General features: G+C 40.9%; 1 protein-coding gene across 3 annotated transcripts in view; it reads right to left on the bottom strand.

Annotated features, from left to right (window-relative positions):
- LOC124614071 overlaps positions 1-24,930 on the bottom strand; it is a 228,608-nt gene that overhangs the window by 88,716 nt on the left and 114,962 nt on the right. For all 3 annotated transcript variants that reach the window (XM_047142907.1, XM_047142908.1, XM_047142909.1), the window contains exons 13-14: positions 11,674-11,778; positions 11,278-11,451 (exon numbers count right to left, since the gene is read on the bottom strand). In XM_047142907.1, the coding sequence (XP_046998863.1) occupies positions 11,278-11,451; positions 11,674-11,778 (279 nt within the window). The remainder of the gene's footprint in view (positions 1-11,277; positions 11,452-11,673; positions 11,779-24,930) is intronic.

The following is a 24,930-nucleotide window of genomic DNA, read 5'->3' on the forward strand; positions in this document are numbered from 1 at the left end:
GTCAGGACTGGGTTTCCCTTCTACTCCCGGGGCCTTGTTTCGACTCAGGTCTTTCAGTGCTCTGTCAAGCTCTTCACACAGTATCATATCTCCTATTTCATCTTCATCTACATCCTCTTCCATTTCCATAATATTGTCCTCAAGTACATTGCCCTTATATAGACCCTCTATATACTCCTTCCACCTTTCTGCTTTCCCTTCTTTGCTTAGAACTGGGTTTCCATCTGAGCTCTTGGTATTCATCATACAAGTGGTTCTCTTTTCTCCAAAGGTCTCTTTAATTTTCCTGTAGGCAGTATCTATCTTACCCCTAGTGATATGTGCCTCTACATCCTTACATTTGTCCTCTAGCCATCCTTGCTTAGCCATTTTGCACTTCCTGTCAATCTCATTTCTGAGACATTTGTATTCATTTTTGGCTGCTTCATTTACTGCAGTTTTGTATTTTCTCCTTTCATCAATTAAACTCATTATCTCTTCTGTTACCCAAGGATTTCTACTAGCCCTCGTCTTTTTACCTACTTGATCCTCTGCTGCCTTCACTATTTCATCCCTCAAAGCTACCCATTCTTCTTCTACTGTATTTCTTTCCCCCGTTCCTGTCAATTGTTCCCTTATGCTCTCCCTGAAACTCTGTACAACCACTGGTTTAGTCAGTTTATCCAGGTCCCATCTCCTTAAATTCCCACCTTTTTGCAGTTTCTTCAGTTATAATCTACGGTTCATACCCAACAGATTGTGGTCAGAGTCCGCATCTGCCCCTGGCAATGTCTTACAATTTAAAACCTGGTTCCTAAATCTCTGTCTTATCATTATATAATCTATCTGAAACCTTCTAGTATCTCCAGGCTTCTTCCATGTATACAACCTTCTTTCACGATTCTTGAACCAAATGTTACCTATGATTAAGTTATGGTCTGTGCAAAATTCTACCAGGTGGCTTCCTCTTTCATTTCTTAGCCCCAATCCATATTCACCTACTTTGTTTCCTCCTCTCCCTTTTCCTACTATCGAATTCCAGTCACCCACGACTATTAAATTTTCGACTCCGTTCACTACCTGAATAATTTCTTTTATCTCATCATACATTTAATCAATTTCTTTGTCATCTGCAGAGCTAGTTAGCATATAAACTTGTACTGCTGTAGTAGGCATGGGCTTTGTGTCTATCTTGGCCACAATAATGCGTTCACTATGCTGTTTGTAGTAGCTTACCTGAACTCCTATTTTTTTTTATTCATTATTAAACCTACTCCTGCATTACCCCTATTTGATTTTTTATTTATAAACATGTATTCACCTGACCAAAAGTCTTGTTCCTCCTGCCACCGAGCTTCACTAATTCCCACTATATCTAACTTTAACTTATCCATTTCCCTTTTTAAATTTTCTAATCTACCTGCCCGATTAATGGATCTGACATTCCACACTCCGATCCGTAGAATGCCAGTTTTCTTTCTCCTGATAACGACGTCCTCTTGAGTAGTTCCCACCCGGAGATCCGAATGGGGGACTATTTTACCTCCGGAATATTTTACCCATGACGACGCCACAACATTTAACCACACAGTAAATCTGCATGCCTTCGGGAAAAATTACCGGCTGTAGTTTCCCCTTGCTTTCAGGTGTTCACGCTACCAGAACGGCAAGCCCGCTTTGGTTACAAGGCCAGATCAGTCAATCATCCAGACTGTTGCCCCTGCAACTACTGAAAAGACTGCTGCCCCTCTTCAGGAACCACATGTTTGCCTGGCCTCTCAACAGATACCCCTCCGTTGTGGTTGCACCTACGGTACGGCTATTTGTATCTTTGAGGCACGCAAGCCTCCCCACCAACGGCAAGGTCCATGGTTCATGGATATCTTTTCTAAATCATTTTTCAATCTGTTTTGCTCTTCTAATGACTAAGACAGCTGCTCAGATTGTCTCCAAATTGTTTATATAGATAACGAAAAGCAGAGGACCTATAACATTACCTTGGGGAATGCCAGAAACACTTCTGTTTTACTTGATGACTTTCTGTCAGTTATTACAAACTGTAACCTCTCTGACAGGAAATCAAGAATCCAGTTGCATAACTGAGATGATATTCCATAAGCACGTAACTTGATTACAAGCCGCTTGTGAGGTACAGTGTCAAAAGCCTTCTGGAAATCTATAAATATAGAATCAATTTCGTACTCCTCGACAATAGCACTCCACACTTCGTGTGAGCAAAGAAAGAGCTAGTTGTGTCGCACAAGAAAGACGTTTTCTAAATTCGTGTCGACTGTGCGTCAGTGGACCGTACTCTTCAAGGTAATTCAATATGTTTGAACTTAATATATGTTCTGAAATCCTGCAGCATGTTGATGTTAATGATATGGGCCTGTAATTTAGTAGTTTACTCCTACTGCCCTTCTTGAATGTTGGAGTGACATGTGCAACTTTGCAGTCTTTGGGTATGGATCGTTTGTCGAGTGAGCTGTTGTGTATGGTTGTTAAGTATGGGGCTATTGCATCAGCATACTCTGAAAGGAACCTAACTGGCATCCAGTGTGAACCAGTAAGCTTGCTTCTACTGAGTGATTTAAGTTGCTTCACTACTCCAAGGATATCTACTTTTAAATTACTCATGTTGGCAGCTGTTCCTGATTGAATTCTGGAATATTTACTTTGTTTTCTTTGGTAAAAGAATTTTAGAAGGCTGCTTTAGCAGCACTGCCACCAATAGTATATCCATTGCTATTGCGCAGAGAAGGCATTGATCGTGTCATGGTTTTTCTGTGTTTCCTCGGGAACTGCCCATGAGTAAATGATTATTTCATTAGCTGCCTCAGGCCTACCCTACACCATAGCTAATGTAAATGAAGCAACAGATTTGCTCCATTTGTCTTGGTTGTACGAAGGGTGCATTATTTAAATTTTGACCCTGTACTGTTAAAAATAGCTACAGTATGCCTGTTCTTGCGATACATATACAAATGGTCGCTACACCAAGGGCTTTACAAAATACTTGAGCTCTTATCTCTGTGATCAATAGAACCCTACATATGGCCCCCTGAAAAATTGCATTTTTCTGTACGGTATGGTACTGTGTATCATCATGTACAGACCAATAGTGAAAAACTAATAATAGGAAAGTCATTTTGTGTGAGTTATCTATTGCAGAAACAACTGCCAAGGGAGCTGTCAATTTATCTAGAGACAAATGTAAATTTTTTCTTGTAATGGTTTCATTTGTATTTACCTATCATGCAACTGGGACGCTGCTAATCTTACAGCTGGGTATGTAATTAAGCATATTAATTTTTTGAGTGACTATTTGTGTGAAGTCTACCTGGAAGTGGTACTTCACAGACTGTATAAAAATGTCTAACACAAGTGACTTTACTTGAAGTGTCAGGGAGAAATCTGGAATAGACTACTGAGAAGTGTAAACAGAGACAAGCTATCGAATTGAGTAGTCCTACAAGTGACACAGAGTGTGTCTGTCCAGAAAATAAAGGGACAGGTGAAACAGAATAAGATATTTGCACAGTGTACAGATGACTCAAGGTTTTGTTCCTGGAGGGCAGCTCCAGACAATGAAGTAAAAACTATTCGTTCTTGACTGCTGAGAGCTCAGTAGGATTAGACAGTTTCAAGAGGAGTTTACACAATGAAGTGGGAGTTGGTGGTTGGAACTTGGATGGAATGTTTGTGAAGAATAGGTTTGTGATCTGATGTGGTTTTTATTAGAAAGTACAGTGGAATAAATTTAACTTTAGAACACTGACTAGTGTCATCAAATTTAGGATGTTAAATATTTACAAAAGTTCACAAATGTAAATGATTGCTGACAATGACAATTAAGCAGCTCTTCCTTTTTATGATACTTGGTATTATACAAAAAATAGTGTCAATTAATGTAACAGTGTAAGTTTCTCATATTATTTTAATTTTTTCAGACACGTATTTATAACCAAATAAATGTTTTTCATGATATTGGTAACATAGAGTTAATAATTACCAATTTTGGAAGTTCATGACCAGCAACTTACTATAAGTAACCAACCTATTTTATATTTTCATCACCTGTTGCAAAGAAATTAGTACCTGAATATAACATAATGGAACTTAGGTGGTTTCTGGGTAGTTTTTAATGTGTGTTGGTTGTTGATTGTATGTGCAGGAATGGTAAAGAGTACTTTTTGTGGAATTTTAAACAATTTTGATTGACAGAGGTATTTTGTTGTATTTTTCCACCTTAACATTATCAACTGACTGAACAAACATTTATTATTATAGGATTGGCGAAAGTTTGTTCTCAGTTTGGGGTGGCAAACAAACCAATGGAACTCTCATCACCACCAATCAAACACCAAGTATTCCGTTACAAGAGTTTAAATTACCAAATTGTAGACAGTTGTGTTTGCTCCACAAATGGCTGCCTGGAGTTCCAGCTAACTCTTCACGGTATCACAAATATGAAGTTGATTTTCTTCTCAAGTTTAATTTTTGTTTGAAAGCACCAGTCTTGTTAACTGTATATGTAACTAAATTCTTTTCCCCCCTTGCTTTGAGAACTTTAAGGAATTACATCAACTATAACAGACGTAACTGAACAGAATCCACTAAAGATCACTGAGATACCTGCTCTCTTTTCTGCTCATCACTACGAATGTCATAACCTCATCAGGAGACAACTGTATCACTTCATCTTCTGGAGTCATGTGGTAATGGGGTTCCAATGAATGTTTCTTCCAGCACATAATAGTACAGTCACATTTTAGCACTTTGAATGGACTTCACAAATAGAATGTTAAAGTAAAGAAATTCCACATTGCACTCAGTCACGTCACTTCTCCAGATTTCTGTATTTTGGACTGGTCACACATGACACTGAATACCAAATGTAAAGCAAAAACCTTATGTGAATAGTTCATGTTGCAGGCACTTGGCAAGACTGGGAAGTTTATCCAGCAGGCTGATACGGTGATGGACCTGGTCTAGCAGTGTCCTCTCCTCCTCCCTCTCCCCTCCTCTCCTCTCTGCCCTCATACCCTGCGCATGAGTATGGTCTGTGCATTTGTTCACAGTGTGTTGTTTCTCCAGGCCTGATCTATGGTTTCAGCATCAGCTGTGCCACATTGTATCTGTTAATGTATCAGGTCTTTCAGGTTTGGTTTTCCACTTCATAACTGGACAGCTGAATGAGAGTGCTTAACATTGTGCACTGATGTATGCAAAGATTTAAAATGTCTTGCAGACAACAATTGTGTCATAGGCTTTTACAACATGGACAACTGGAATATTTAAAGTGAAGCAAAAACAGAACAACATTGGAAATTGTTCAGTGTTGCTCTTTTAGTGCTCTGCAGGCTCTAACTATGGTTTCCTGTAATAAAAATTCTATGCAGTGTCACGATAAAAGTAGACCAAAACATGATATTGGTTACTGCTGACCAACATATGTGTATGAGTGTCTGAAGAAGCAAGTGCACGATAAAAAACGAGTTGCATGAAGATGTAGCTGTCTTTGGCTGGCGTGTATGCAGCAGCAAGCTTAATATTGAGGAAAATGAATAGTATACCTCCTAGGACACTTAGGTTCAGTTACTTTTACCATAAGAATAATTGCCAATTTGAAGATATAGTAATCAGTAACTTTATTCATTTTATATGGTATCATTCACTGGTGTCCCAAAGGATAATATTATGGATAATTCCTCAATTAGGCAAAAAGCATTCATTGTACAGAATAATATAATTGGATTCATGTGGGGTTCACACATGTAAGATCATTGGAGAAAAAATTAGTCATCTCCAGGAGACATCACACTAATACTGTGTGATGCTACTTCTAATGTTGACAGTAGGTTCATTTCAATGAGGAAGAGAGCCCACAAGTTTCTTCTGGTATCCCATATCCATCCAGCTGAAGCCACTCATTGATGATCTGGTCCTACAGAGCTATGAAATTGTGGAGATGTTAACTGCTATATTTCACCTGTGGTTCCAAACAGTCCGAGCCTTTTTCTATGGGATTAAGATTGAGTGATTTAGTGAGCCACCCAAGGTAAATTAGGATGCCTCAGTGTTTGTCAAACCAGTGCTCCGTGTACAGGATGTTGTCATCTTCAAAGACGGGTGTGTCCTCCTCCCCTACACTCATCATAAAGTTGTAGAAAAAATGGAGACACTCGGTCACTGAGAATGTTGAAATAAACATCCCGTTCATGTTCACAGTAATTTGAATGACTGCGCTCAAATCATGGTACGAAAAACACCCTCTTAACGTCAAAGAACCACTTCCAGCCTGACTATTCTCCTTACACACTGAGGGACAAATATCTCTCAGACCCATTGGTGCATTTGATACCTTGCAGCATTTAAAACAGGCAGAATCACAGCTTCTTGTACTACACTGCATGCCTCCAATCAGCTACAGTCCACTTTCTGTATAGTTTGGCCCACTGAAGATGTGCAACTTTATGTGCTGCTGTAAGCAATGGCCTTTTGTAAGATACTGTAGCTGAAATGGCCTTTGCATGCACTCCCATTAAAATGTACACTCAAAAATGAAGCTAGCAGAGATGGAGCAGCATTCACTGACAGCAGAAATTCCTGTCAATTTTGACAAGGCATGGCACTTGTCTGTCGTTCCTGTCAGTTAAGCTCTTTTAAGGACCAATGTTCTTACACTGTGTTACATAGTTCTGAGTGGTATACTATTCCTTGCAAACACACTGGACAGTTTACTTTGATACACAAATAAATTGAGCAATTTCTTGTGTGGCAATGGACATTACAGCTCCTTTCTGGCATTCTGCCATGTCTTCACATCAACACAGTTCACTGGACTGATTACTTGCAAGTGACTGGCATACACACAGCATTTCACTGCCATGTTTTACGTAATTGGCGGGGAACCACATTACTGACTGGTACTTTTTCCACTATCTACAGCACTCCAGGTGATCAGTGTGCTCTTTTAAGACAGTGACTAATACAGTGCTACTATAAATGATTCATTTGTTTGTTGAGTTCTATATTTTCCAAAGTATTATACGTAGGTTGGAACTTAAATAGTGGCAACATTGCTGTGGAGACACTATGCAATGGAATCTACAACTGTCGCTGATAGCACACGTTGTTGACATACCTACCTCACCTCCAAACAAATGGACTCACCCGTCCCATGTCACCAGCATGCGTGCTATCGAGGGAAACACAGTCACTTGTCAGTCAGTGGTCTAACGTAACAGCGTCACTATGGTTTCGAAACAGGAACAATGGAGTTGGATCAAGATTGAATGTGCCAGAGGTCGTACAGCATGACAGTGTCATCAAGGTCTTCAAGAGGCATGCAGGGAATCGGCATTGGGTAAAAGACTTCAAGAAAGGTCAGTAAACTGTGGCAGACATGTGTCAGGCAGGTCGTCCTAGCATCTCTGAAGAAGAAGTGCATGCTGTTGCTGCATTAGTGGACAGTGATCGACACCAAGTGATTAGCATATACGACTGTGCTTTGCATCCTGAAGGAATGCCTGGGCATGCTAAAAACTGCATCGCGATGAGTTCCGCAAGACTTGATGGAAATGCAGAAATGGATGCGTTATAACACTGCTCAGATGCACTTGGAGCACTATGAGTGCGAAGGAGAGGCTTTCTTACGCCGTATCGTAACACTGGATGAGACGTGGGCCACATTGTACGAGCCAAAACTGAAACGCCAATCCAATGAATGGCACCATTATGGGTCGCCGCAAAAGTCAAAAGTGCATCAGAGCCCCAGTATGGTGAAAGTTATGGTGATTCTCGTGTATGACTCTGATGGTATTATCCTAATGCGTTACGTTCCTCCGCGGCAGACTGTCAATGCACAGTATTACTGTTTGTTTTTGGAGCATCACCTGCGTCCAGCTTTGCGAAAGAAGCAGCGACACTATCTGCGCAACCCACCCATTGTTTTACATGACAATGCGTGGGCGCATACAGCACAAGCTGTGGCTGCTCTATTCGGTTGATGGGACTGGGAAGTACTGTACCATCCACCATACTCCCCAGACTTAAGTCCTTGTGACTGATTTGATTCCGAAGATGAAGGAACCATTTCACGCCATTCGCTTCAGAACTGTTCCAGAGATTCGACAGGCAGTAGACTGCTCCATTCACATCATCAACAGTACAGGCTCTGCTAATGGTATACTAGGCTTTCCACATCACTGGCAATGGGTTCCAGACAATGCTGGTGACTACTTTGAAGGACAGTAACAGGTGCAAACAAGTAACTCTTTTGTATCAGTTGTGAATAAATAGTTGCCACTATTTAAGTTCCAACCCTCGTATGTACAAACATGATGGATGCAGAAATAAAAGTGTAAACTCATCAAATTTGCATTGTGCCCATCAGTTGGCTTTACAGATGTAGTGCCTTGACAAAACAGCAATAAAGCAAGAAAAGAGTTGTGTGTTGGAATATGCAAAGATGTTTATCTGTTACAACAATGCAGCATGGATTCAGAAGGAATTATGAAAAAGAACCACCATGTAAACAGAGCACTGTGTGTGAATATCAACAATTAGAGACACTGATTCTCTCTGTAAATGGGAAAGTACTGGTCAACCAAGTATGCCAGATACACCCTTGGAGATGGTGATGGAAATTTTTATGCCCAGTCCAGAAAAACCAATGCTCTGCACAAGTCACGAATTTGGAATACAGCAGCAAATGATGTGGAAGATTTTATGACAGCAGTTACATTTCAGACACTACTGTCTGGAGCTAGAGCAACAATTTAAATTGGAAGATTATGCAGGCAGCTTCAATTTTGCATCATAAGGCAGGAGGAGCTTAAGGATGAACATTTCACCTCCAAGCGCATATTCATTAATGAAGGGAATCTCCCACTTACCTATGAAGGTAAATCACCACAATGTGAATGTGGGGCACTGAAAATCCTCACGAAATTGTGGCACCTGAATGAGATTCACTGAAGATTAATGTTTTCTGTGTAGTTTCATGGACAGAATTGTATGAGCCATTTTTCTTCTGAGAGAAGACAGTAACAGGTATCTCTTACCTCGATATGTCACACTTCTTGTTGCTTCCACAACTGACTGCCAAGTCTGAGAATTTCATCTTCCAACAAGACAGGCCACCTCTCCATCGGAACACTGATGCTCATCGCTAGCTACATGATGAACTTTCACATCACTGGATTGGGAATGGTGGTGAAGATGATGTGGCGCTATTCCCTTGGCCCTCCGGGTTGCCTGACCAAACACGTTGCGACTTTTTCCTTTGCGGGCATGTTATGAACCATGTTTATGTACCCCCCTACCAAGACCACTGAAACAGCTCAGTGAATTCATCAATACTGCTGGAGTTATCATTGACAGGATGTTGCTAGACAAGGTATGGAATGAATTTGACTACCACTTGGATGTGCTGTGCTGTGTGACTGGAACAACACTCATGTAACAACTGCAGAGAGCAAAATGCAAACATGTGATCAACAGCTCCATTCATGCATCATTCATGTTTGTACATGTAATACTTTGTACAGTACAGAGCTTTTAAAATGAATGAATCATTTTTACTAGCACTGTATTTCGTCAGTGAGTTTACATCTTTTAGGCATCTGTTTAAGCAATCGGGAACAATAACCACAGTCTCACAATAAATTTAATCACAGTAGAAATAAGTTTTTAACAATCCACTGCAGTTTGAGACTAAGAGAGACATTCACAGATACAATACTATAGTGGTTATAGTCCATTTCACGAATGATGGCAGTTTGTGCAAGTCGAGCCATGAATACACATGCTCTATGCATGAAGAAAGTGTGTATCCTGCATATTATGTCTCCTGCTCGCATATGTAGAATATGTCACTTGCCACCACCGTCAGCCACGACAATTCGCAATAAATGGAATAAAAATTCACTAAATAACTCACCACTATCATGTTTAATGGCATTGGTTACAACATACACACCAGGGCACTCAGAATACTGCTGAATGCTCACTGGCGACTGGAGAACACGATGCACATGCGCAGAGCAAGTCTGACCTCCACTGTAACTCCACCCATAACTCGTGCCATAGAAAAGAGTGAAATGCACACTTATAGAACTCTGTCAGTCTGATAATGGAAATAAAATCTATTGTTTTCTAATATAGATTAAATTTGTCTCTCTTGAATAATTCTTTCTGTATCATAGAGCAGGGATGCACAGACCATGGCCCATGGGCCACATGCAACCAGCCACTGATATGGTGGTGGACCACCCTTCACCGTTTATTCTTGCAAATTTGCTCACCCCAACCCCCACCCTCCCCTCTCTCAGGAAGGAGAGGGCTGGCCCTTGTAGAACTTCGATCCTTAGACCCACACGCCAGTCTAGCTGGCATTGGGACAGTGTGACCCCAATTCGCAATAGTAACTTGTTTCATGGCACTTTATTTTGAAATTTGCACACTTTTGCAACAATGCAGTTGCTGCAATAAGAGCTGCATGTGAGCGCACATTTTTCTAATTATATCTGCTAAATGCAATGAATATATGTAAAACAAATGATGTGAACTTTTCTTCTCCCCCTTCATTGTCTCACGTGGGCCACAAAGTGCCCGCAAATCTGTATGACCCTGTCACAGAGGAAATCTTAGTACAAATAAGGACTCAGTTACAAATTTATGAAATTTTTTGCTCAACTGACATGTTCCACACTATATAATTTTCTATGAATATGACATATGAAACATGGAGCTAACTAACGAAATGAAGTTGCTACTTACGGGTTTATCTACAGTGACAGACAGGGTAAGTTTTTGTGACATTCAAAATAATTTGAAAACAAATAAATAACTGAATATTACTGATTTACAAAATAATTCTTAGAAATCAACTACATATGTTTCCACTATACATAATATTTATTCCTTATCCCTTTTGGAAGAGACTCTGGGATTAGATTTAATCAAAGGGAAGAAAAATCACAGTTCTGTTACTGATTTATATCACTCAAATTTGTAACCTAATCCTTGCTGAGCACAATCAATGATTCAATTTGCAGTTAAAGCAACCATTTCTTCCACTTCAACCTCTGGTGTTTTAGGATTAACAACAGAAGAAGGAGAGCAGCAACAGCAGCAGTGGTAGTGGTGGTGGTGGTGGTAGGAGTAGTAGTATGAGAGGAGTAGGGTGACAGTTGCATTTGAAAAACTCTGCTTTATCAGTTAGTTCAGTTTCATCATGACCTACCACCAATTACTAAGACTTTGAGATGAAGGAATCCTTGTCACTCTTACTTGTGCTTTTGCATCCAATACTTTCACTGGTTTTCTCTTGAACTGTGAATTAGACTCTTTGTCCAGCTCTGATACAGCAAAAGCTGTTGCACTTTTCACTTCAGAATTGTCCACATCTATATTCCCTGGGGCACCAACCAACATTCTGTGCGGCTCTGTATCAGAATGTTCAGACTGCACAACAAAAACAGACATGTTAATTAAATTCTGAAAAGCTCCACGACTAAGAAAAAATCACATAACTTAACCGTTACTTAAATTTATAACAGAATGTAGGCAAAGGTACTGCAGCACTAAAATTTATATGAATTATATTTAGAACCATCATTTTTCTCAACTGTACCAAAGTCTCCAATCGAGGTGAAATAATAGACACATGTTCTATACAATACATACCCTCTTTCTCCGTTGAATAGACCCAGGTGAACATGAGATTTTATCTATCTGCCGATCTTTCAGCCATGGTCTATCCCAGACTTTTATGTCACATATTTGACTGCCCTGAAAAGGTGAAAATGAACAGTTGATAACCTGCTTTATGCTTTAAACAAGCAGTAAACTATCACTACATGAGGTGAAGGGAAAGGCCTCCAGACTCTTAGATTACCCTTCACCGAAAGTCAAAAACAATCTGCTGTAGCTTCACAAATTAGTGTTGCTGACACTGATGTCTTTTTCATCTGAATGATGACAGACAGACATCAGGTTTTAGTATTTAATGTAATAATGATATTGCTACATCAATGTATTTATGTCAATATGTTTTTCTTTGTTTAGTTTGCAGTTGATGGGAACTGTAACAATATACTGTTGTCTGTTTCACCTGAGGTCGGCATCTGCGATGTCAAAAAACACACTCTTTTAGCTGATGGCAAGTGCCTCTGAGAAGATCCATCCACTTTGTAAAAGTATCTTAAGCTGAACTGTGACATGTTCATGATGAAGTGTGGAGCCAGTGTTTGAATTTATAGATTTTTTTCCCAGTCTCTGACAGGAAATATTTTTCATTTCATTAGTAGTTTTGGTTAATTATGATATCTTCAGTTCAGTCAAGAAAAGACCTAAGGGAAGAGTATAAACATAAATAGGCGCAGTGCAACACGATCAGAAAATATTGGTAGATCTCTGTGCAAAATGTTACAAAATGTGATCAAAGACTCATATAAATTCTATCCTATGTTATTTATTAAACAAATGAAATGAAAGAAAATGTTAGCACTTGACCATCAGTCAGAAGATTCATATTATTCACTCTGTTGAAATAATGTTGGTCAGTTGGTAACAGCAACCTATATCTACGGAACGGATTAACGAACTTTTATCTGAGATGTACAAAGAAAAAAGATTTTTAAACCAAGCGTTCTTATTTTCTTGAAGAAATTTACTAATTTACTTATTACATCAAACTGAAACCTGGCATGCAGAAGTTTTGAGATGAAGCAAAATGAAGCATGCACAAAATAGCATTTCAGACTTTTAATATGTTACAACTGAGAATGTATCATGTATGTAATTTGTTCTAGTAATGAGTAGTAACTGTTTTGACAATATAATATTTGAATGCAAGAATGCTGATAACAGTGAAGTCCATTACACACAAGTTCATTTAAACGTTAGAGAATGATTAATTTACTAAACATACATAAGGAGAGAAATAGTCTTAAGGCCAATCAGTAAACAATACTGTTTGTAGAACTTTTTTTTATCTGTTGCATTGGCATGGTAACAGCTGTCGTATGAGTGTACCTATCTGTGGAATGCCCATTTGGATTTTGTCACGGTTATCGTCTGAAAGACAAGTGAATACTTCATAATGACATTTTCAAAAGAAAGTGAGACTACAACTACATAATAAAGTCACACTACTTCCAGTGTGCCAGCAATGTACCAACAGTTCAAACAGCCCGCTAGAACTCTTTACTCACCACATTCGTTGATCGATTTTGTAGTACAGTGGATTAACTGTCCAAACTGCATGGTCAACATTCCCTCATTAGCAGAACAATTCCATAGAGGACAGTGTCATTAACCAGAAGTAAAAGCCACATAAGTGTGTTATCCTGATGTTAGAGGCAGAGATGTCCAGAACTCTGACCATACAGATAAACATATCATTATAGAAAATATAAAAAAAGGATGTAAAAACATGGCCAGTGTAGTGCAGGTAGGATGAAGAGGACATTTTGGAGGTAACGTATGGCATGATGCACACCACTTCCCCCATGTCCAACCCTCAGCTAATGTGAGACACGTTTAGAACAATTATATAATAAACTCAGTCCTTCTAAGTAGATGAAGGGGAGATAAATGTGTAACAAATATTGAGTAATGAAGGAAAGGTAAAAGGTTATGATCTGGTCAGCAAGTGAAGTAGGCAGAGTATAGGGTCTCCTGTGACTTAGTATGCAGGGAGAGGGCCCCCATCGACAATTGCCCCACTCCCAACCTGGGTTGGCTGAAACAGTAAAGCTGGGAATAAAAGCCACTCTCTCTCTCAAAGGGAGCTTAAAACCTGTCTGACAATCCTTTCATCTCCATGAACACCAAGTTCCTAAGACCCTCGACTTTGTCAGAGTGCACCCCACAATGATGCGAACCACTGTCAACAAAATCATTGTCAAGTCAGATGAGTAAAAACAATATCAAACTAGCATATGACAGCTGACTTTCTGTGACAAACAAAAAAGAAGAATGCTACCAGTTGTCTCCTCAACAGCACAGAATCTGTTCACTGGAGCCAGTCCTTACTCCAGTTGGAATGGGCGGCAAGTCTCATCTGTGCTTGCAATTTCAGTCCCCACTACCCCCATTGTCAATGCTGGCTTGTAGTTGCTTCCATTGCTTAAGATCCCTGGGATTCCCATGTGCCTCAGGATCTGGTGGAAAACAATTGTCTGTGAAGTAAGGATGAGATCTTGAAGTAGATCACAAACAGAGGAAACTACCAGGTTGTGTGGATAGCAGCAGTTCAATAACTTGTAGAATGGCAACAGAATCACTGAACACCAAAACCTAGTTGCAAATTTTCTTCTTGATGAAACAGTGGGCTCTAGAAATAGCCACCAGTTCCCCCATGAAGGCAGTACAGGACACTGGACTCTGGTAAAGAGTGTTATTCCTGTTATTCAGCAAACATGAAAGACTGTCCTGTATTTCTGTGTCTTTATAGTTATCGGCATATATGATTTCAACAAACAGGCATTCTTGGATGATTCAGTGGAAACTATATCAAAACAATATGAGTGACAGAGATTAGAGGCTCATGGAATAGATCTGGATACAACCAGGGGAGAAGCACATTAGGTCACTCTGTGGATACATATGGCAAGAGTGAGGTGGAGGTTCTATGAAGAATTCTCAGAATATTCCAATTTGAAAGTCCAATCTGGATCAGTTGTGAGGGGGTTAACACTCCTGGAAGAAAAAAAGAATTTGGTAATGTGGATGGCTAAGTAATTAGCAGACAGCAATAGTGTAACTGAGTAGCTGTTGCTATCATCAAAACTGCAGAGATAGGATCCTGAATTCTGACAGAAGACTGTCACTGGGAATTTTTGTGTGAAAGGCACTGTTGGTTAACCTTCGTGCAACAATCACGAATTGCATCTAACAGTTGCATAGCTGATGGTGGTGCTGAATCACATGTTAGAATCTGTAGTTTAATCACAGATGGATGTGAGGGTGATATGACTTACATCTCAAGGGATATGGCTTAGAAAACTGAGAGCATTAAACTTTCACATACAATGTGTGTTTAGCTGATGGTTATGGAACAACCATGTTAGCTATTAAAGTAGAGAAGACCTAAAAATATGGACTCTTGATACTACCCCGAGGTGCTGGTTCCGGTGCAGGAGTCTGATTCTGGATGGATAGTGGTGTGGTAACAAATATGTGTGCTTCACATTTTGATAGGAGGAAACTGCAATCCATGATAGAGAGGTCAGGACTAGGCCCTCTGTATGACTGCCTGGAGTTGATGTTAGCTAAGGTCACAGAGTGGGAGTTGTACAAAATGCAAAAAGTCATAAACACAAAGAACAGTAGTAATCACTAGACCAACTGAGTCCAAAAGTCCATTGATGGCTACAAGGAAAAGGGTAACACACACAACTGAGCCCTGGGGTACATCAATCTCCTGAATTTGTGGAGTGCTGAGAGATGTACTGACCAACCTGGAAAAAACTGAAGTGACAAAAAGTTGTGTGTTAAAAAACAGAAAGCCTCTTTTGGTAGTCCTAATGTGGAGAATGGTTTATATATGGTGGTGCTGAATCACAGGTCTGGAGTCTGTAGTTTAATCACAACAAGACCAGTATCCACAGATGGATGTGAGGGTGATGTGATTTACATCTCAATCTAAAAAAAAAGACGTTGATAAGGTGACCGCATTTACATTTGTGTTTGGTAAAGGCAGCTGGTTTGCCATTTCCAAGCAGATCAGATGGTCAGCTATGAACTATCACTATCAGAAACCACACTTATAGGAGGACATTAAGGTCTCATGGTCGCATTCCAAGCATGGCTTTTGCCCGAGACTGAGTGACATGAACTGTTAAAAGGGATTTAGCCGACTGACCATTGTGACAGGGTGTCTTTTGATTTGACTATGACGTTAAAATCCATGGTGCGAAGGTAAAGCACTGGAAGGTGACTCGAAATGAAACTCGTTAGAAGCATTCATTACCTGAAATATTACAAGCTCAACCTATCTGCACTGATGGAGGTGTCTCCACAAATTGACACTATCTACGATCCTGTCAGATCGCTACTTCCCTGCAGCGACCTCTGACTAACTATTCCTGCACCTTTCCATTCGTTAACCTACCCACAGCTTCTCTGCTCAAGTTTAACTGCTGTCTCTAATCGCCCAACTTCTCTCTCAGAGCCTCCAGCTCCCTGGTTTTGTCCATATTTCCCCTTTGACCCCACCAGCTATTGCCATGATATAATTCTGAAGAGTTCTCACCATCTTAATGGCTCTACATTTGTTATTTCTTCAGCAATTCTTCTGAGTCTGGGTGGAGGGGAAGAACCAGCTCGCTTCATTGGCTTCTCACGATGTAAACTGCTCTCTTTCTCCCTTTCGTCCCATGGGACACACTGTCTAGCAAGAAGTGCCTCACAATTATACTGTCGTTATAAGCAGAGTGGTCTTTGACTCCCAGTCTATGAATAGACCACTGTCCAGTAATATCCCCTGGACACTCTGTGAGCTTATAGCTTATCATAATTGAGCCAGGGTGATGGACTGATGTCCGGCCAGTCACCTTGCTTCCATATCGCTTCTCTGGCCATGCCTAATTGTTTGACTTTATTCTTACTTTGTTTGAGCCAGGGTGATGGACTGATGTCCGGCCAGTCACCTTGCTTCCACATCGCTTCTCTGGCCATGCCTAATTGTTTGACTTTATTCTTACTTTGTTAATATGTTCATATGAGACTTTGCTTTTTCTTGTGAACATGCCACCAAGATTCAAGGACACAGCACAACTGATACTCACCATTCTTTTGAGCAATTTTCATGGTTCGTTAGTGAGACTGATCGGGTTTTTGGCTGTGTTAAAAACTGTGGTAATGATACTGTCTCACTATTGTGAGGGGAATTCACTAGGTGCAACTGGAAACCATGAGCAGGTAGTATTTACGATCTACACTCCTGGAAATGGAAAAAAGAACACATTGACACCGGTGTCTCAGACCCACCATACTTGCTCCGGACACTGCAAGAGGGCTGTACAAGCAATGATCACACGCACGGCACAGCGGACACACCAGGAACCGCGGTGTTGGCCGTCGAATGGCGCTAGCTGCGCAGCATTTGTGCACCGCCGCCCTCAGTGTCAGCCAGTTTGCTGTGGCATACAGAGCTCCATCGCAGTCTTTAACACTGGTAGCATGCCGCGACAGCGTGGACGTGAACTGTATGTGCAGTTGACGGACTTTGAGCGAGGGCGTATAGTGGGCATGCGGGAGGCCGGGTGGACGTACCGCCGAATTGCTCAACATGTGGGGCGTGAGGTCTCCACAGTACATCCATGTTGTCGCCAGTGGTCGGCGGAAGGTGCACGTGCCCGTCGACCTGGGACCGGACCGCAGCGACGCACGGATGCACGCCAAGACCGTAGGATCCTACGCAGTGCCGTAGGGGACCGCACCGCCACTTCCCAGCAAATTAGGGAAACTGTTGCTCCTGGGGTATCGGCGAGGACCATTCGCAACCGTCTCCATGAAGCTGGGCTACGGTCCCGCACACCGTTAGGCCGTCTTCTGCTCACGCCCCAACATCGTGCAGCCCGCCTCCAGTGGTGTCGCGACAGGCGTGAATGGAGGGACGAATGGAGACGTGTCGTCTTCAGCGATGAGAGTCGCTTCTGCCTTGGTGCCAATGATGGTCGTATGCGTGTTTGGCGCCGTGCAGGTGAGCGCCACAATCAGGACTGCATACGACCGAGGCACACAGGGCCAACACCCGGCATCATGGTGTGGGGAGCGATCTCCTACACTGGCCGTACACCACTGGTGATCGTCGAGGGGACACTGAATAGTGCACGGTACATCCAAACCGTCATCGAACCCATCGTTCTACCATTCCTAGACCGGCAAGGGAACTTGCTGTTCCAACAGGACAATGCACGTCCGCATGTATCCCGTGCCACCCAACGTGCTCTAGAAGGTGTAAGTCAACTACCCTGGCCAGCAAGATCTCCGGATCTGTCCCCCATTGAGCATGTTTGGGACTGGATGAAGCGTCGTCTCACGCGGTCTGCACATCCAGCCCGAACGCTGGTCCAACTGAGGCGCCAGGTGGAAATGGCATGGCAAGCCGTTCCACAGGACTACATCCAGCATCTCTACGATCGTCTCCATGGGAGAATACCAGCCTGCATTGCTGCGAAAGGTGGATATACACTGTACTAGTGCCGACATTGTGCATGCTCTGTTGCCTGTGTCTATGTGCCTGTGGTTCTGTCAGTGTGATCATGTGATGTATCTCACCCCAGGAATGTGTCAATATAGTTTCCCCTTCCTGGGACAATGAATTCACGGTGTTCTTATTTCAATTTCTAGGAGTGTATATTCAGGAGTTGGATCATTTGCTTGTGAACCAAGTCAGGACCTCACACTAGGTTTCAGAGCAAGTTAAGGGCGCTAAGCAGTTACCGCTCATTAAAAGGCTTGATATAAAAGGTGTGACCAAAAAGTAACAGGGAATTTTCTTCTTCTTAAAATTTCTTTATTTATTCATCAACATTAATTTTAACCCCTTCAAATTAACCCCTTTCAGATATACTACACTTGTGCCAGTGCTTTTTCCAATCTTGGAAGAACATCTGGAACTCACTGTTTGTCATGGTGTTCAGCTCTTTCAGTAATTCTGTTTTTATCTCATCAATGGGGGCAAAACAACATCTCTTCATGGTTCTCTTCAGCCTCGGGAATAAAAAGAAGTTACAGGGGGCCATGTTAGGCAAATACAATCGCAACACAACAGTTCTGTTTTTCATCAAAATATCACAAACAAGCATTGATGTGTAAGCAGGAGCATTACTGTGATGGAATTTCCATGAGTGGTTTTGCCACAATTCTGGCAGTTTTCTTGAGATTGCTTCACGCAAATGGCAAATAATTTCCAAGTAGTATTCCTTAATGACTATATGGTCATAAAGCACGAACTCCTAATGCACTATCCCACTGCAATTGAAGAAAACATTGAGAAGAACCTTCAATTGCGACTGAACTAGTCGATTTTTTCTCTCTCTCTTTTCTTTCTTTTCTGGTCTTGGCTCTTCTGACAGTTTCCATCAGGACAGTTGGGTGTAGGTTTAGACATCATACCCTGATACCCACGTATCATTACCTGTTGTAAACTTCTGTAGAAGATCTGGATTGTTGTTGATTTCATCAGCAATTCCTGAGAAATGTCTACAGGATGTCGACTTTGGTCAAAATCCAACAATTTCAAAACAAACTCTGCTGCTACACATTTCATGCCCAAAACACCCAAAAAACAATTGCTTGGCATGAGCCAAAGGATATGTTGACATAATCAGCAAGCTCTCTGATGGTGACTCGGCAATTTTCCAGAACAATTTTCTTTCTTATTCCAAATTGTTGTCTCTAACCGATGTGCTAGGGTGTGCAGGGTATTCATTGCTGTCAACATATTCCTGACCTTCTTTGAAAGGTTTATACCGCTTATAAATTCTTGTCTTACTTGTAGTATATTTGTCAAAAGCCACAGTCAATATTTCGAATGCAGTGCTGCACTTTATTCCATTTTTCAAGCAAAATTTAATGCAAATTCTTTGATTCTTTTTTTTCGTAAGTAAAAATTAACTGAGCACTCAAAAACACATAACTTTTTCGACTGCCAACAATTAACTAAATATTTAAAACAGCTGAAAATGCAATCATACATAAGGAACACTTATACCGACAAGATTTTAAAAGGTTTGGAAAATTGGATGTACAAAGCCCACAAAATTAAAAAGTTCTCATTACTTTTTGATCACAGCTCGTGCGGCCCAGCGAAATTTATAGTGAAGATGGGCAGTTGTCTTCCAACTGCTGTTTATGTACTTGGAAGGTGGTAGAATAACAAGAAGACACTGAACCACAGCAGAGCACGTTTGAAAAGTTCAGCAAGAGCCGATGGGTTGATAGACACATTACCATTAGGTAAGAGAGCTGTCAGATTCGAAGATACTTTCATTCCAGAAGGCGTGAGCTAAGATTCCCTGCTCTCTTTCGTCCTTTGCATGGTTAAAAAAAGCTCTTGCATACAACTGATTAAAGTTTATGAGATTGGCCATCAAGGAGAGTTGTTTGTATCAAAGAGAGTTTTTTGACAATCTCAGACTGTGTTGCTTTTTCTTCAGCCCATACTAAGACCACCTGAGTTGTTGCTTTTTCTTCTGTTCACCCTGAGACCTGCTGCCTATGGGGTGGGCCTGTGGAAAGAGGAACCACTGTTTCAGCAGTGTGGGTGATTGTAGCAGAGACTTCTCTGAGGATATGGTCAATGATTCCTGACAGGAAGGCTGCAAAGTTGCCACCGAAGATATAGATCTGTCGCTTTGCCCTCTGAAGTGCTCAGCATAGTAGCCAGTCTGATGATTGGTGGCTTGGATGCAAAAGGACTGATGGAAGGTGGTCAGTCACAGTAACTGTTGTTCACAGACCACTTTATCAAGGTAACAAGAGTAGAAGAATTATGCTATCAATGGCGGAGTGTGTATCATGAGCTGCATCAAAGTGAATAGATCACCTCTCCATTGCTTGACACCCCCCTATAGGGAATTACGCGCGCCGAAGTCCCAGAACAAAAGAAATGGTGTATGAGCTGCTGCATCAACTTGATTATCACGAAATATGTTATTCCCAGGCTTGGAGATATGTAAGTTGTAGAGGTGGCATGAGTGGTCATCCAATCCTGCAAAATTATTGCTTCTAATGCTATATGAAGAGGCACTCATTCAATACTAACACCCATGTGAGTGAGGATATAGAGCCCTTATGACGCTCTATCATTGCTCTAATGGTTTTACAGTATGCACTGTAATGTTTGAGAGCGGGATAGTGACTGTCAGACAACCGTGTCCCTTGTAGGGTTACCCAGACTTCCAAGTCGACGAAAATAAGTGCCCCAGTTCAGATTGGTGGTGGTAAAACCTATTGCTGTTACACTGAATGATCACATACTGAGTGTCCTGAAAGGTAGGGTTATCCAGACTTCCAAGTTGAATGATCACTAGGCCCCTGGATTTTAATGACAAGTCATATTTTTTTCTGAACTATAGGGTGAATTTTAGAACAATTTATACACAAATCTAGGAATTTTAGTGTCGAAAAATGTATTTTGATTGTGCATATAAAGTCATATTTCAACAAATTTTAGTAATAGGTCATAATGTGGCTAACTTTTAATATAATAGGTCATATTTCCGTCAACTTTTGTCAAAAATGCGTATACCGTTTTTCTTGTATCTTAAGGGGGACACGAATAAGACAATGAATATGTTGCTCACGAGACAATGTTTAATGCGCTATTATGAAAGATAACCAGATAAATTAGTACACAGCTTTATTTCTCAGGACTGTAGCAGAAAATTGGTGTACCACAACAGCTGTTTCCCGAACATAAAAATATTGTCGCGCAGTCAACAATACACTCTCAGAGCCAACAAAGGTGGCTTCTGCCGTAATAATCATCGCAGTCGCACAGGTGTTCCCAGTAATCAGTTTGAATACAGCCTTTGCCTTATTCAACATGCCTAAAGCAAAGTACTCTGACAGCGTGAAGTTGCAAGGATATGTTTGAGAATTTGGAGTGAAGTTCTTTAGTACTGATGGGAAAATATTATTTTGGAAGCTGTGTGAAGTTAAAGTTAGTGCAGAAAAGCACTTTAATGTGCAAAAACAATGTAATACTGCTAAACACAGCAGCTGTGTGAAACGAAATGCTGAAAATAACAGCAGGCAAACGCTGTTATTTGAACAGACAGGTCAATCGTCAACTGTGCAATCATTCTGCAAGGATTTGTGTGAGATGATGGTGTCCTGCAACATCCCATTGGAAAAGCTGAAGAATCCACTCTTCAGACGGTTTTTGGAGAAGTACACAACACATCCAGCTCCATATTAATCTACACTGAGAAAGAACTATTTATCCGTATGCTACAATGATGTGTTCAACAGAATACGAATTACTATTGCTGAGTAAAAGATCTGGCTGTCAATAGATGAAACTACAGGTATTAGTGGGCAATATATTGCAAATGATGTTGTTGGCGTTCTAAAAGTTGATGGCCCTGGAGATACGTTCCTACTAACGTATGAAGCTCTCGACAGAGTAAACAATTCGATGATTGCTATTTTGTTTGACAGCTCTCTGAAGCTAATGTGGCCGGATGGTGTGAAAAGAGAGAATGTTCTGCTGCTTGTAACAGATGGTGCTTCATATACGGCTAAAGCAGCCAAAGGGCTTCAGATTCTCTATCCCAGTATGGTGTATGCCACTTGCCTTGCACATGCATTGCACAGAGTTGCCGAAGAGGTGCGATCGGATTACCCTGACGTGGACAAATTAATTTCCTGTGGCAAGAAAATCTATGTGAAGGCTCCGCTACGAGTGCAGAGATTCAAGGAACAAGCACCGTCAATGTCCCTCCCACCTAAACCTGCTCTTACACGATGGGGTTCTTGGCTTAATGCTGCTGAGTACACCAACTACACCCAAATAAAGACAATCTTCTGTGAGCTTGATAACGATGAATCAAGTGCTATCAAAATTGTGAAAGAAGTGTTTACAGATACATTGTCTCGAAACTTGGCATACATCAACACCAATTTTTCAGTGATATCAAGAGCCATCAAATGACTGGAAGCTGTTGGCAGTCAGCTATGTGAGGCCCTGAGTATTGTGCAACAAGTGCAGACTGAGTTGGGTTGAGCTCGTGGTCATGTGGCTGAAGTGAAATCCAAATTGCAAATTGTTCTCCAATGGAATCTTGGATATTCTACACTGTGCAGAATTAGTGACAGTCTTTCAGGGAATGTCACAACATTTGAAGATACTGAAACAAAGCTGAACTCCAGGACCTGGCTATCTTCAAATACGCTCCAGTGACGTCTTGTGAAGTGGAGAGGGGCTTTTCCAGGTACAAAACTATCCTCCGTGACAACCGTAGATCTTTGACAATGGAAAACCTGAAAATGCACCTTGTGATCCAGTGCAACTTTGCAGATACTGAAGATTGACATACGATATTAAATAATGTGAAACGCTTTAAATACTATGTAGAAATAAAAACATTGTTTTACTGTTTCGATAGATGATCTTTTCACTGCACTTTGTGTTTAGAAAATAAAACATTCAGACATTCATAAAAAAGGTGCAAATTAGCCACAAACCCCACAGAAAGAAAGAACTAGAATTATAATGTTTTGAGAAGTGAATTTTGTATTACCTTACGGTGAATAAAAAATTAAATAAACAAACAAGAATACTTTAAATAAACATCTATTAAGTCATATTTTATTTTTTAAGGTCATATTTATGTAAGTTTTAGATCATAAATGCTTGCATATTTCACTGTTTTTTAGGTAATTGAAATCTGGGCCCTAATGATCACATACTGGGTGTCCTGAAAGGCGGTGGGGAGGGGGGGCCAATGGAACCAGAATGATAGGTCACACATCATAATTAAATAGTTAAATCATTTACACCAGCTGGGACGCTGTAATATCTATAAATGTGAATTAACAACTGGGATTGTGTCCACTACACTGTGGTGTTCGCTCGGTCTTGTGTGTCGTGTGATCCGCTATACTCGTGAATAAATGTTCGATCAACATTCATTACTAATTCTGACTGTGTGTATTTAAACTGCGAAGTCAGAAAGAAAGCATGTCTTCACTGATGTAGAATTTGTCTCCTACCGCAGCTTATTCCATGCTGGAGGCTGGAAAAGTCTCTCATAAATATAAATATTCCAAGAAATGACACTGAGGCCATCTTTCTTAACAGCAATATATTGACCAATTCATTACAAAACTTCAACACCTCATGCAATACTTTCAACAAATGAGCTGTATCAGCTACAATTTCCTTTGATATTAACTGACATTCATTCTGAGATAAATGACAGCTATCGCTAATGTAACAGCTCAAAAAACACTTCCTCTGCTCTTGTGAGCTCATTGTGATTGTCACAGTAGTTGCACTTCCCAGGCAGGGGCTGACAACAAGGAATAAATGCTCAAACACCATGTACCATGGAATGTAGTGAAAAAATTGCTACCATTATCCTGGGTTGCAGATACATTGTGTGGCAGTGATATTTTTCATGACTGGTGCAAAGGGATATCAAAAGTGCGGGAGAGTTTTTTTATGGTCATGTGTTGTTTTTTTATCTTTGCCGTAAGACTATAGAGTCTCCTAGTTTTTGTTACTTCTCTGTTGTTTTTTTAGTTTCTTCTCATTGTGAGTATTTGCAAATAAATATTTTTTCGTTAACACATTATACATTTACATCTACATTTATACTCCGCAAGCCACCCAATGGTGTGTGGCGGAGGGCACTTTACGTGCCACTGTCATTACCTCCCTTTTCTGTTCCAGTCGCGTATGGTTCGCGGGAAGAACAACTGTCTGAAAGCCTCAGTGCGCGCTCGAATCTCTCTAATTTTACATTCGTGATCTCCTCGGTAGGTATAAGTAGGGGGAAACAATATATTCGATACCTCATCCAGAAGCGTACCCTCTCGAAACCTGGCGAGCAAGCTACACCGCGATGCAGAGCGCCTCTCTTGCAGAGGCTGCCACTTGAGTTTGCTAAACATCTCCGTAACGCTATCACGGTTACCAAATAACCCTGTGACGAAACGCGCCGCTCTTCTTTGGATCTTCTCTCTCTCTTCCATCAACCCGACCTAACGGATCCCACACTGATGAGCAATACTCAAGTATAGGTTGAACGAGTGTTTTGTAAGCCACCTCCTTTGTTGACGGACTACATTTTCTAAGGACTCTCCCAATGAATCTCAACCTGGTACCCGCCTTACCAACAATTAATTTTATATGATCATTCCACTTCAAATCATTCCGCACGCGTACTCCCAGATATTTTACAGAAGTAACTGCTACCA

This window comes from Schistocerca americana, chromosome 4, assembly GCF_021461395.2.
Source record: "Schistocerca americana isolate TAMUIC-IGC-003095 chromosome 4, iqSchAmer2.1, whole genome shotgun sequence".
Classification (NCBI taxonomy): Eukaryota; Metazoa; Arthropoda; class Insecta; order Orthoptera; family Acrididae; genus Schistocerca; species Schistocerca americana.